The sequence below is a fragment of the Anabrus simplex genome, chromosome 9 (genome assembly GCF_040414725.1).
Source record: "Anabrus simplex isolate iqAnaSimp1 chromosome 9, ASM4041472v1, whole genome shotgun sequence".
NCBI classification, from domain to species: Eukaryota; Metazoa; Arthropoda; class Insecta; order Orthoptera; family Tettigoniidae; genus Anabrus; species Anabrus simplex.
In genome coordinates, this window is record NC_090273.1 from 166,775,158 (window position 1) to 166,790,107 (window position 14,950).

General features: G+C 38.7%; 1 protein-coding gene across 1 annotated transcript in view; it reads right to left on the reverse strand.

The window, feature by feature from the left end:
* Positions 1-14,950, reverse strand: part of LOC136881187 (UBX domain-containing protein 1) — a 334,080-nt gene that overhangs the window by 116,807 nt on the left and 202,323 nt on the right. Inside the window, exon 4 of the mRNA XM_067153870.2 lies at positions 818-1,069. Within this exon, the coding sequence (XP_067009971.1) occupies positions 818-1,069 (252 nt within the window). The remainder of the gene's footprint in view (positions 1-817; positions 1,070-14,950) is intronic.

A 14,950-nucleotide genomic window follows, 5' to 3' on the forward strand; every position in this document is an offset into this window, starting at 1 on the left:
GCCAAATTGCTCCGAGTTAATGTGTAGCAATGTATAAAGATAGATATAAAAATTATAATTTGAATTCATGATGCACTTCCAGATACTCTGGAAACTTAATTTTAAGTATGAGAGAATTTTATAGCCCCGATGATACTGAAAGAAATTCCTGAAGGAGGACAAGTTGAACTGGGTGCAACATTGGGACACAGTAACAAAACGACTAAGTATGGAGTGCTGAAAACTGAGGGATATGAAAGTTAGACTGCAGTTAGACCATCCTATATGTAGAACAGGCAGAGATATTCTCCCTCTCCAAAATAAACTTACTTCTTTCTAGCTGCTATTAACTCCTTGCCAGTGAACTACCAACAGACATTCTCTTCTTTCTAGCTACCATTAACTCCTAGGAAGAGATATTATCTCTCCCCAAGATCAACTTACTCTTTTTAGCCACTGTTAACTCATTGCCAGTGGACTAGGAAGAGATATTATCTCTCCCCAAGATCAACTTACTCTTTTTAGCCACTGTTAACTCATTGCCAGTGGACTACGAAGAGATATTATCTCTCCCCAAGATCAACTTACTCTTTTTAGCCACTGTTAACTCATTGCCAGTGGACTAGGAAGAGATATTATCTCTCCTCAAGATTAACTTACTCTTTTTAGCTACTGTTAACTCATTGCCAGTGGACTAGGAAGAGATATTATCACTCCCCAACTCTTTTTTAGCCGCTAAAGGATATTCTCCCTTACACAAGATCAACGTTTTAGGCACTGTTAACTCTTTGCCAGCGAACTAGCAAGGGATATTCTCCCTTAGACGAGAGCAACTTACTTCTTTTTAGCTGCCGTTAACTCTTTCCCCGACTTTATCCTGATCCGCTCTCTCTCCAAAGCCTCTACCTTCTCCTTCTCTTCTCGCTCCATCCTCTTCTGTTTCATCTTCTCCTCTAACTTCCTCAGTTGTTCTCTCTTCTCTTCTTCTGACAGAGGTTTCTTCTCTTCTGTTGATTCACTAAAGTTGACATGACCCGATTTGGCTGCATGAAATTCTATTTCTAGTTGTGATTTGAACAACTTGCCACAGCTGCAACAGACAGATGTCCATAAGTATTAACACAACTCTACATCAGTTTTTGAAGAATGACCCAAAAATGTTACCATTTTTATGAAAATCTCATGCAACAAATAATGAAAGAATATTGGTGTAACCAAGTTCAAAACCATCTACACTAGATCTTAAAAAGTTACTACATACAAATATTATGAGATCTCAGTATTTAACTTGGAAGGAAAACTCACATGAGCTAGCAGGTTTTTTTTTTTTTTTTGTCACATATACCTCCAAACCATAACTTCATCATTCCCCAATTTATTTTTTGGCTTACCTTACCCCGTATGCAGACATGCCAACTTTCAAAAGTAAAAATCAGGAGAAATTTGGCAGTGAATCGCAATGTATTACGACATCACTGATAGAAGAGCATGTACTAATTCATTATAATTCAATACATTAACAATTCTATTTGGCCTACATATATATATTTTTAATTATTTATATGTATGTATGTATGTTGGGTAATCAGCCCGAAGGCTGGTTTGATCCTCTGCAGCTTCGCCAACAGCTGTCATAAATAGCCTAGGCAAGAGGCGTACTAGGGAAACGAGGAGTGAGGTAGTTTCCCGTTGCTTTCCTCACCGAGCCAGCAGTTGCTCTTACATATCAGTCTGCCAAGCCCACTGAAATGTATGCACCAACTGACCCTATATTTTCACACCATTCATAACAGGGACTGGCTGCATAAGGAATGGTATTACTAGCATCACTCATACCTCAGTCACTTTCATATTGTCAAAGCCAAGGATGAGACTGTGACAGGTCAATGAAAGTAACAAATTTGATATAGCCCATACCAGAAGACATAGTGCACTGTAAACACTACATCTCGCCAGCAAAGGCATATTATTTATATATGAATACTAAATACTGGACATATCTGAAATTTAGGAATATGTGACTTCTCACCCTTCAACATACTGATCACATTATGACTAACTGCTGTTTAACACACCCATAGCTGACTTAGCCCTCTTCAGAAACTCGGAACTAAATTTTTGCTCAAAGCACTTGCCTTGCTGAGTGATTTTAAGGTTAAAAGTTTCTCCAAAGTTTGTTCAGATAGCAAGGATCTGAACTGTGTTTTTGTCTTTGTGACTCTGCTAAAAATCCTTTCACATTCTGCAGTGCTATGTGGAATTTATAAAATAGCAAGCATCACCTTAGAGAGTCTGTCATATTTAAGTACATCATTAACTGATTTAATCTGAGCTACCAATGCCCACTTAACATCAATTCTTCCTTTTGCCAGGTCTGTTTCTTCGAGCTGAAAGGTACAGAACTGGGAGTGCAGAATATCAGTTTATTTATCTAAATGTTGTGTTTCACTAGTCAGAATGTTCGGAAAGTTGTTAATGAAAAATCTAAGGCTAGAAAATGATGCCTTACTTATAGCAGAAATATTTGCAACTTCTGCATTAATTAAAACATCTTTGAAGGGAAATTTGTGTACCATGTAGTCACACGATGAAGAGGAACACTTTCTAACAGACTTAAAGAATATGTACTTTTCCTCAGAGTTCAAAGTGTTCACTAAAACCAACCCAGAGTTCCCTATCATCAAATCACTATCATCCTTTTGATTTGCTCGAGTATGATAATCTACATCAAGGAGAGAGGAGGAGCTTTTAATAATGTCTGGTTTCACAAACCTTGCCATCACATTCTTCAGTAGTTCCTCCAGAACTGACCTCAATAAGTGGATGCGTGGCATACTTGACTGAAGACCTACATTTGGATTTTTAACGATATGCATAAAACTGGAGAGAAAAAGGCAAAAAGATGCATGTAAATTTGATGAAAGGAACATGAACAGTCGTTCTTCACGTGACAAAGCATGGCTCTTAGTGCCATCAGTAGCTTCATTTTTCTTTTCCCTAGTAAAACTGATGACTGGGTTGTTCTTTTTAACTGAGGAGTGTGATGAAATGGTATGACAATCCTTCACCTTTTCAGACAAACAAGACACATCTGCACTTAGACTTTTGTAAGTCTTCAAAGTTCCCTTCTGAGAATCCTTACTCACAATTTGGCTCCTGAATAAAGTAACCAAAGAAACCCACTGCAGCAAAATCCTATCTAAACACCTTCTTAGCGATAACCATCGAGTAGGCACATGCTTCAGAATTTTCCTGGTCTACGTGTTGTGTAAAGTCTGAAATTCTCTGAACTTTTCTTTCCTCTTTGCACTCCTTTCCAGATAATAAAATATATCAATTATACTTTCATCTATATTTATGGGCACACACGCCGCACCCTTCTCGGCAGCAGGATTAATTAGGTGACATGAGCAGCCTACGATGATTATGTTACTATTTTCCCGCTTCAAATATCCTGCCGCACCATTCTTTAATCCTACCATTACTGGAGCATTACCAGCACCAAGAGCTAGGCAGTTTTTTAATGGAATGTGGAATTCCTGAAAAGTTTAGAGCAAACGATAGGCAATGTTAGCTCCAGTAGCATCCCCTTCTAAATTAGGCACAGAGAGTAGACAACTCTGAATTTCATTGAGATCAAGCCTAAAATATTACAACAATTGTATATATTTTCAAGTCTCTTATTCTACCATCAGTAGCAACAGAAAATGCATTCACCTGCAAATGTGATATAATTTTCGCCCTTTTTTCCATGCACATTTCAGAAATGATAGCCACCGTTTTTGTTCTAGCACACCCATATCATTTAGTGATTTCCAAATCTGGAAACATTTTGCGAAACAAAGATCCCACGTGATTGGCACAATTTACAGGCAGGTTATGTTATACAATAAATGATGTAAATGAAGCCTCGGCATTCGTCACAGAATTTATATCTTGGTTTTTATATGAAAACTTCAGTTTCTGGTTTCTTTTTACACATTGGACACTCTCCTTTCGTTTGCATATGCTTGAGTATATCACACTTCCCGCCACGCGCAAGTGAATAATTCACAGAATGTGAACGTTGGTCCCTTCCTGGATTCATTCAAACATGGAAACTCTTCCCTATAAGCACTTTTAAATACTGTCATATTTCTCTTTTGACAATTTGGCCAAAACAACCATTAAGACACGACACGAGCACTTCTCGAGTAGACGACTATGGCGTGCTACTTCTGAGGTTTGTTTACTCGCATGACTCACTTGCAAAGAGAATGGCTGTAGAGGAGTACATGACTGGCCACCGTGCCCCGTACTGCCATCTGGTATCATTATTAGAACTACTATCGACCAGCCATACTCAGCCATATATAGACACGAGGAAATCCGTGGGAGTTTAAAAATAATACGAAAATTACTGATACTGCTCCGAAAATCAGGAGATCGGTCCCGACGATTGGGAGGAGTGATGAAAAATCGGGAGACTTGGCACGTCTGCGTATGCTATTTGTTGAGGGATGCAGTGTTTTTCGTAACTATCTCTCTGTACAAGCAATACAGCTCCCACCAAATTCTCGGTGACTGCTCGCAATGAGTGGGTGTACAGGATCTCTCCAGACCGAACGCACTGTGTATGTACTCTGCACTCCTAACTTATGTTGCTGCTTTAAGCGTGTATACGATCTTACATGAAATCTTACAAAAAAAAAAAAAAAAAAAAAAAAAAAAAAAGTGCTGGAAATGTCGCCTTTCCTGGCTGATGTGAATGAGTTCTGCCACTGTTATGTTTGTGATTTCATTTCTAATGTTTTTTTTCAGTTTCTCCAATAATTGACGATTTGTTCGATAAATTTTTTCTTTCAGTTTAACCCACACGTAAATATCTCACACTGTTAGATCTAGAGAAGGAGGGGGAAATAGACCAGCACTGATCACTCTGTGTGCAAACACTTCCGAGATTGTGAGAAGGGAATCTTCTGTTGTATGAGTAGGAGCTGAAGCTTGTTGAATCCACCCACGCGATTTTGCTTCTTCCATTAACTGATGGAACAACAAGTGTCAAAATGTCATCTTGTTACCTCCCTGCATTTACTGTTGTCTCGAAAAAAATAGGCCCGATTATTCGTCTTGCACTAACAGCACACCAAACATCCTATCATAATGAGGGACTTCATAAACACAATTAGGATTTTCTGCGCACCAATAGCGAGTGTTAGGACTGTTGTTCAGATGAAACCAGGCCTCATTGGGTCAAATAAACGATACAAGACACCGCTCACCGTTTCAAACAATCGGCCTGTGTTATGGTTTGATGTGTGCAGAAGAAACCAAACCCCTACTCGTGTGCTCATTTTTGTGAGTGATTTATTTGGTGATCGTTCAGTGTTCTTGTGCGTGCATGTTTACTTACAATTACACGAATCTGTGCTCGTGAAGGTGGCAAATCCACTCGTACTTAAAATGACTTTTACAAATGAAAATACGGTGTTGCACCATGTTAACAGGGTTTAAAAGAGAGACCCTGCCTCATTGTTCTCCTATAAGCTCAAGGCAAGGCATCGAAACTACTCTGTTATTAAGCTGTGTTGGTGAAGACAGATCAAATATAAACGTGGCAACACTATTTCAATGACGAAACCCAATTGCCTTTTTCAAGGCAAACTCAACCTATCAAATGAAAAAGGATGAAAACAAAACATGAAAAATCCTTCAATGGAATGCAGGAGGCCTCTCAAACTCAAAGAGAAACTAACAGACATGAACACAAAAATAGTTAACGAAAGAAAACATCCGGCCTATAAAAAGGCAGACAAATTGCAAGTGGAATTGGGGAGCTGACCGCCCTGTGCTCCTACGATTTTACAAGGCACACATTTTATCCCGGCTAGACTACGGCAGTGCAGCATGTGGCTCAGCAAGACCACCACCACAGCGGGCTTTTCGTACAAGCCCCATCGTCCGCCTGCTCGCCGAGTCTGGTGTGCCGCCTATACACCTGAGGCGCCAAAAATGACCTCACAGCAAACTTTCAAATAGTCAGACAGCAACGAAACAGTCGACAACCACATAAAAGCTCTTAGTGTCAGCCAACATTGCAGATCAATCCAGGACCCAGGAAGTTATCAGCATGAAACTGGAGACCTAAAGGAAAGATTTCGTGGAACTTTAAGAATGGCAACTGGAACAAATATCAAGAAATGGTGGAAAGAAGAATGCAAGACATAACCAACATAGACTCTCCATTCCAAGGTGTGTACAAGTTTAGTGCAATTCTAAGGAAAAGTAAAAAGAAATCTATACCAAGAGGAAAACTATACAGATATAAACTCGTTTGGAACGCTGAACTAACTGACAAAAAACAAGAGGACAAAGCAAGAAAAACTGCTGAAAATGCTCAAGGAAAAGAAAAAAAAAAAGAAAAAATTACACAATGTCATCGAGTGGAGACGAGAAAACACAATACTGAAAAGACAAATCAGCAAAGTCAAGAAAACAACATAGGATAAATTCATTAAGACAGACTACATAAAGCACACAAACTACTGAGCTCATTAAACAATAGGTACCCAGCCGCACTATTAAAATAAATGGCAATGTTATCACAGAAGAAGAAAGGTTTAATACATTCTACCTAAACCAATGTCAAATAGATAAGAAGTTGAAAAATAAAGAATGGAAATTAAAAAGAGAGACCGAAAACACATTTGGCAGCTGTTTACACAAGAGTTCTCCGTGGAAGAAATGGATGAACCAATTCGTAACATACAAAATAAAACACAACATGGAGAAGACAAAATCTTTCCAAAATTCGTTTAAAAAAAAATATTGGTCCCACTGCATGCAAAACACTCCTAAAAATTTACAGTGTATTTTGGCATAATGATTTACTGGACTAAACGCACTATCATCCTAATTCTAAAATCTGGAAAAGATGAAAACGAAATGGAGTCATACCGACTCATAACCCTAACTTCAATACTCACCAAAATATATGAAAAAAATGGTATCGGCACGCCTAAATTGGTATTTGGAGAAACAAAAATACCTTGTTGAAGAACAAGCAGGATTGAGAACAAACAAATGCAGTAACAAAACCTGTGCAAGACGTGAAACAAGGCTTCAACAACCAGAAGAGTACATTAGCAATATTGATAGACTTTACAGCAGCCTCCAATATCGTTTGGAGATCAAAACTCATAAGCGAGTTAAAAATCTATGCAGTAAGTGTAGCATTAATAATATAATAAATATAATTTGAACAAAGAACTTTAAAACTTTAAAACGTGTGTATCGAGCGGTGACATTATTACTGTTACAATAACCATATTAAATTGGAATCCGACGCTATTTGTCGAACTGTGTTGTTTATCTACGTATCTGTATGACAGTGATTTTCTTCAGTGCAAGGGCGCACAGAACATTTGGTCTGTATGTCTACTGCTCATTGTGTGGCTATTGGGACATTACGGCACCTAATTATCCTGAAAGTTTTTATCTGTGGTGTATATATTCGTACTGTTGACTCTGCTAAACAAACTACTACGCCATCTGTGTGCGATGATTTTAACTCCATTTTGTGTACTGAACTTGCTCGCCAGAGCGCGTACCAACACTAGACGGTGTCGCCGCTAGTGGCCGAGAGTGGAGTGTTGTTGACGACCAGTTGGCTTGATTGAAAGCGGACGCTTGCTGCTGCAATGGAGCTCTTGGGGATTCCTAACACAATGAGCCTACCTTCGGGTATAGGCTGAGAATATCACTACATCAGCCATGGGATTGTGTTGGTTAAATATTCTTAAAAAATACTAGCATAGTCTTGTAGTGTAAACAGATCGCATTTTATTATCTTATTACGGGTGTGTGTAGTAGTCTCAGTTCGAAACACGTCGCTTACCTAGGCATTTATGGCATCCGTGTTTTATTTCTGTTATTTTATTTTCCCGGTGTGTGTTATTTGTATTCTAAGTAGTGTTTTTAAAAGTGATTTGATTTGTATCCAAGTTTTGTGGTATGGCGTTCTTGCTTCAAGTAAGAGTCGTACGTAACGATGAAGGCTATTATTGTCTGGGTAACTTTTGAAATTCTCCGTTGTTTTGATTTATATTTGTTTTTCCCTTGGATTAATTCTATTTTCCTGTGTATTTGCAAGTGTTTTTCTGGTTATTTTCTGGATGCGTGTGCGGTTACTGTTTTAAAATTTATTTTTGCTGGCGTTGCTGTGCTTTTGCACGTATCCGTAGTAAATTTTGTTGGGATTCTTATTTTATTTTGTGCATCCTTACGCGTGTTTTGGCCTTATCTTGACCGTGTTTCGAGCTAATACTACGCTTGCACCTATTCTAACTTTTAAAAAAATATTATTATTATCATTATCGTCACTTTGCAAATTTTAATAATTCTTTGGGATATATAAGTTTATTTTCATCTTTACTGAAGGTGTTTTATTAGGTTATTGTCGTGATTAAATGGGTATACCCGCATTAATTTCAAAGATGTAGTACTTTGATAATGTAACTTTAGGGGTTTTAACTGAGGGTTTGGACAGCCCTAGTGTGAAGCGATCTTAAGCTTGGGTCTTACCTATCCTTCTGATTGTTATTTGCTTTTCTTATCTTATCGTGGCGTGGCAGTTACGCAACTGAATATTCATTATTGTCTCGTCTGGACTAGCGTCCACTTGTGTGTGCCATTGTGAATATAATTATGGATTGTTTGTGGTCTTGAGGCGAGACTATGTGTTTAATTTCTTGTGGTTGTGTGTACTGCCTCATTCTATTATTTATTTCGGGTTGTGTATTTGTTAATTTCCATGCCTATTATGGTTGTGTGATTTAAATTATAAATTATTTGAGTTGATACTTTTTTTAAAATTTCTGTGCGGTTTTGTGTTTTACGTATTGGTCGGTATTTGTGTGGGTTTTAATTTAAGGTTATGTGTTGTGGGACCTACGTTATGTGGGTATTGCGGGGAATGATCCTACCACTGGGTTCTGTCAGAAGCCCTCTATTAACCAATTTATTTGTTATTCTAATTTAAATTTTAAATTTTATTTAAAGTATATACTAATAACTTGTGATGTTTGGGGAGATCTGGTGCACCAGGATTTTCCTTTAAGTTGAAGAAATGATATCATTTTAAAGAATATTATATTTATTTATATCTAAATTATCTATTTACAAAACTCTTAAGTATGCTATTAATATTTCCATTCTTTCAAGTTCCTTTTTTTATTTTATCAAAGCTTTAAAGTTTTTTTTATTTTCATGCTATGTAAATTTATTTACTTAATTATACATTTACTTTAAATTTTTTGAAAGTTGGTGTCGTTTTTTGGCGAGTGCCTCAGTAATTCCATCGGATCCGTACCTCTTGTTTTTTTTTTGTTTTTTTTTATATGGGTAGGTTACAGCACTCTTCCTTGCACCTAGTATATTTGTTGAATCGTCACCCAATTGTTCTGGTCTGTTTGCTCAATTTTTTCCTTTTTTCTTGTGTGCGCACTTCCCTATAACGTTACACTAGCCTAGCATCATTTACTATAATTGTTAGGGGGTGTTGCATAAGAAAGAACAGGCTGAATTGGTTTGAAAGATTCCTAAACCAGAGATGGATAAAAACAAGATGGGAAGACATGGAATCATGTTATATACAGTCTAAAATAGGTTTACCACAAGCAGCGATATCTACCACTACAATTTTCAAATTTTATATTAATGACCTACAAAACAAATTTAAAAAAAGTCAACGGTCAGCACGTTAGCTGATGGCGTTGTTATCTGGACGTCAGCCAGTAACAAAAGAAACGATCAGAAAGAAAGACTAGAACAAACCATGATTGCAGCTTTGAAGAACTTATCTCTTGGACAGCTGAGAACAATATGATTGTCAGCAAGACAAGTTTTTAATACTTAAACATGAAAATACTGAGTTCAAACTGAAACTGGAGGACAACCATCTAGAAAAGAGCAACAGCACTAAACATATAGGTGTTACACTGGACAACAAATTAAATTAGAAAAACCAAGTAAGGAAAACATCTGAAAAAGCGAATAAACAGATGAACCTGGTGAAGAGACTAGCAGGGATGGGGATGTGAAACCTATAATTAAATGTTGAAGTGAGGTAATAGTCACAGGGAGTCTATAATGCCAGTTAAAACAACACCTAGCACAGTACTATATACAAATAAGCTGCAATAAGCACAAAAAGTAAACTGGATACCCAGAATAAGAAACACCTGTAACCGCTATTTTAAAAGCGCCGAAATTGAAACCACCCCTGAACCCTGGATTACACCTCAATACAAAGTAACCTATCTTTCAGTATCCCAGTATTGCTATTTATTTATCGTGTCAGAAAACTAGACAAATTAAACAGAAGAAATTTTAAACACTGGTTGACCAAAAAATGGCCACGAGAAGCGGATTTGGAGTTGCCCTCATTAGGTCTTTAATGGTACATGTGGCTGGAGAAAGATGATCATTAATCTGCTTAGTACCACACTTGCAGTAAACTGTCTCCACGGGAGGGCCCCATTTCTGTAGGTTGGTCTTGCATCTCGTGGTACTGGAGCGTAATCGATTGAGAGCCTTCCATGTTGTCCACTTTTCAGAATGTCCAGGGGGAAGTTCTTTCTTTGGAACCATCCATTCTCTCAAATGTTGACACTGAGATTCTTGCTTGCTGTGGTGTTCCTTTAAGAGCTTCAGTGGTTGTCAAGAAGCTCTTTCTTGATTTCAGCCTAGCATGTGCTGGTTGACAGGCATACAAAGGGTGGGCTTCCATAGTCATAGCCTTGCTTTTCTCATACCTAGCAGCAATCTTACGTCGGATTTCAGGTGGTGCTATACCAGCGAGACAGTGGAGTTTATCTATGGGAGTAGGGTGAACAACCTGTGATAATATGGCAAGTGTCATTTAGTGCCACATCTATGTTTTCGGCATGGCTGGACTTGCGTCACACAGAGCATGCATATTGCACAGTGCTAGCGCACTTGTTCTCACAGTGCAAGGGTGAGCTCCCCAGGTGGTGCCTCTCAGTTTCTGGCAGACACTTTTTGTTTCATGTTTAGGCAGTGTTTCTTATACTTAAGCCTATGGTCCAGAGTCACTCCCAGATATTTTGGAGTCGAACAGTGTTGAAGAGGGATTCTTTCCCAGGTGATTTGTAGGGTTTTAGCTGCTTATTTTTTATCGAGATGAAATACACAGCTCTGAGTTTTGGCAGAATTTGGTGCAAGTGATTTTCAAGTGATTTTAATATGAGATCCCAGTAATGCTGAGCACTTAATATGCTAAATGAAGAATATCCTGCAGATCAGTCTCCACAGAGGACAAAGGAGCAGGCGCTGAAGTTTTCTTCCAATTATTCTCACAATTTGCTCCAGTAGGCAGATATCATGACAACATCGATGGACAAATAGAAGCCATCTATCTTGCTGGCAAAACTATAGAGTCCACCCTGCAATGTTAGTAACATGAGACACCACTATGTGACTGTCCTATACTTAGGTTTCCACTAGTAGCACTGAGGTAGGTAGAGGTGAGTAGAATAGCACTGCTGCCAACTGTCGGTTGTTGGTTTCATATGACTATATTTTTAAAGGGGCGGGTGGGTTGGACCCTGGCAGGCATAATGAACACATCTCTCCTCCAGAATCATTTCTACGTAAGTTTAGCAGCATCGAAATCAACATATTACGTAATAATGCTTGCGCAGCAGCCTCTATATTTCTACCATCTTGCCCTACAAAATCATCTTTATGGAGTCATTCATTTGAGAAAGCAGTCCTACTCACAGATTCACTAGCTGCCATACAAGCAAGAAGCTTTTGTCTTATTGACTGATGTAATATATTTGCACGTGTGTATTATTACAGCAAATTTCAATAAGGGAGCTGCAGAAATGTTGTTGTTTGAGTCATCAGTCCATAGACTGGTTTGATACAGCTCTCCATGCCACCCTATTCTACTACATCTGCTCTAACCCCTAACGTTCTTACCGCCTACACTTCCCTCTGAACAAGTCCTGGCCCATTATTCTATCTCTTCATTTGTGATTCGATCTCACCTTCAGCATTCTTCTGCATCACCACATTCTCTTTCCGAGATAGTTATCGTCCATATTTCACTTCCATATAATGCCATGCTCCAGACGAAAGTCTTCGAAAACATCTTTCTAATTCTTATATCAATGTTCGAGGCAAACAAATTTCTTTTCTTAAGAAAGCTCTTCCTTGCTTATACTAGTCTGCATTTTATGTCCTTACTTCTGCCATTGTTAGTTATTTTACTACCCAAGTAGCAATATTCATCTACTTCCCTTCCTTTTAAGACTTCATTACCAGAGGGCCTTGAATTAAGATCAGATATAGATGTGCTGAGAAGTTTATGGATTTATTAAGAACTATTGCCTCAGTTGTGGTTTTAAGAGCTATCCGTGGTGTGTTTATATGTGATGTCCATGTGGTGGTGTTATCTTGTGAATACATTCTGTTACAAGCAATATTAAGTTCATATTTTTACTATATTTATGTGCCCTAAGTGTCAGACATCTTGTTTCCCTACAATCCATCCATAGTAAGCACTAGTCAGAGGGGCAATTTATTACTTTCTAAATTCTTTTTTTTTTCTATCACTCTTACTGCCCTAAATGTCGGCCATTTTACACAGCCATGGAAACCACGATGCAGATGGGAACTCTGCCCTACATTTTATGCGTTGCCTAGGCCATAGAGCTTAAATTGTTTATTTAAACCTTCTGCCATCTTTAGAGCAGGGTTTTCGTTGCTACACGTCCGTAGGTTTAACCTCATATTACCCTACACGTGACCCCTGGGTGGTGCTAAGAGAGCAACAACTTTGGCTGCTGGACCCAAAGCTCTTCTTTGTGGATATCCCAGCAATTCAGAGGATTCATCAACTCAATATGAGAAAAATGATTAAAATTGTAAATGGCCCTTTTCAGAGCCCCACTGAAAATCATGATCCTACTCTAAACATTCTGCAGCTCAATATCGAAGGAGCAAGTTGACTAAAAAGTGACTAACAAAAATACTGACTAATCACAAGGTGGACATTGTTCTACTGCAGGAGACCCATTGTGAAAACCAGGACCAGCTTTATGCCAGATGTAGGATTCCCGGATACAATCTGCTCAATGCCACGTTTCATAAACAGTACGGAACAGCAACATATGTAAAAAATGATATAGAGGAAGCTGAAATAATAAGCACAAATACTGATAACATGTTTTGCTCCAAAAAAAAAGATTGCAAATGCAAAAATCGTAAACATCTACAAACCACCTTGTCAACCTTGGAGACTAAACGAGACCATCCTGAATATACAGCACCCAGCCGTAATCCTTGGCGATTTTAACAGTCAGAACACTAAATGGGGTAATAACTATACCAACAAAGAGGGACAAGATGTGTCTGAATGGGCTGATGCCGAAGATCTTTTTCTATTGTTTGATGCCAAAGAAAAGGGCTCCTTCCACTCTACCAGATGGAATAAGGACTATAACCCTGATCTGTGTGTTGTATCAAAAGACTCTCTTGGAAGACCTCGACACTGTACTAGGAAAATTCTGAACAACTTTCCCCGAAGCCAACACAGACCAGTGCTTGTCAAAGTCGGCCTGGAAATACCTGCCATCAAATCAGTCCCACTTCCCCGCTGGAATTTTTTCAAAGCCAACTGGTCTAAATTCACCAGCGAACTGGAACATAATGTACAGTGGATTCCTCCTACAACAGGAAATTACAAGCGCTTTGTCAAACTAACATCCGCCATCGCGAAAAAGCATATCCCAAGAGGATACAGAAAGGATTATATTCCTGGATGGAACCCAAAATGCAAAGAGCTATATGAGGAATATATGCTCAGCAGTGACCCTGAAATTGCAGATAAACTGATCCAGTCTCTAGATTCATCTAGAAAAGAAAAATGGTTCAATTTCATGGAAAATATGAGTTTTCAACATTCCAGTCGAAAAGCATGGTCACTTCTAAGGAAACTTGGCAACAGCACTCCCAAATTCGGTCCCAAGAGCTCTAAGATAAAACCAAACGAGGTGACAAACAGATTAGTTAGCCTGACAAGAAAACCTGTCGGCACAAATAAGAAAGAGTCAAAAAGAATTCAACAAGAGCTAAAATAGAGGATAACCCAGGTCAAAGCAGACTCTCAGTTTTCCTCCGATTTCACAGCTGCTGAGATCTCAACTGGGCTAAAAGAAATAAAGTCAGGAAAAGCAGCTGGATTGGATGGAATATACCCAGAATTCCTTATACATTGCGGCCCCCGAACAACCGAATGGCTTACCAAATTTTACAGCAATATCTTACATGTTGGACAACTACCATCAATACTCAAAAGAACAAAAATAGTAGCAATCCTTAAACCAGGGAAAAGTGGAGACAGTGCAGAAGATTACAGACCCATAGCCCTTTTAAGAGTCTGCTACAAACTACTGGAGAGAGTAATATACAATAGAATCTCAGTCAAAATCCTAGAGCACATACCACTTGAACGAGCTGGCTTCAGACCAAGCCGCATCAGTACCGACCAGGTGTTAGCCCTAACCACCCATATTGAGAGGAGATTTCAAGATCGGAAGAAGACCGTAGCAGTGTTCATAGATCTGTCATCAGCTTATGACACAGTCTGGCGAAAAGGAATGATCCTCAAATTCCTGAAGTAAATCCCTTGTAAGACGCTTGCCACCCTGCTAAATAATATGTTGGCTAATAGAATGATTGAAGTACACCTACACGGCAACATAAGTAAAACTTACAAACTGAGTGACGGATTACCACAGGGATCGGTACTGGTCCCATTGCTCTTCAACGTATATACAGCAGATCTACCTTCAACTAATGCTAGGAAGTTTATATACGCTGACGACATCTGTTTGGCAGCCCAGTGTGGTGTGGAGCAGAAACCACACTCACTAAAGATCTCTGCAGAATTGATAATTATTTT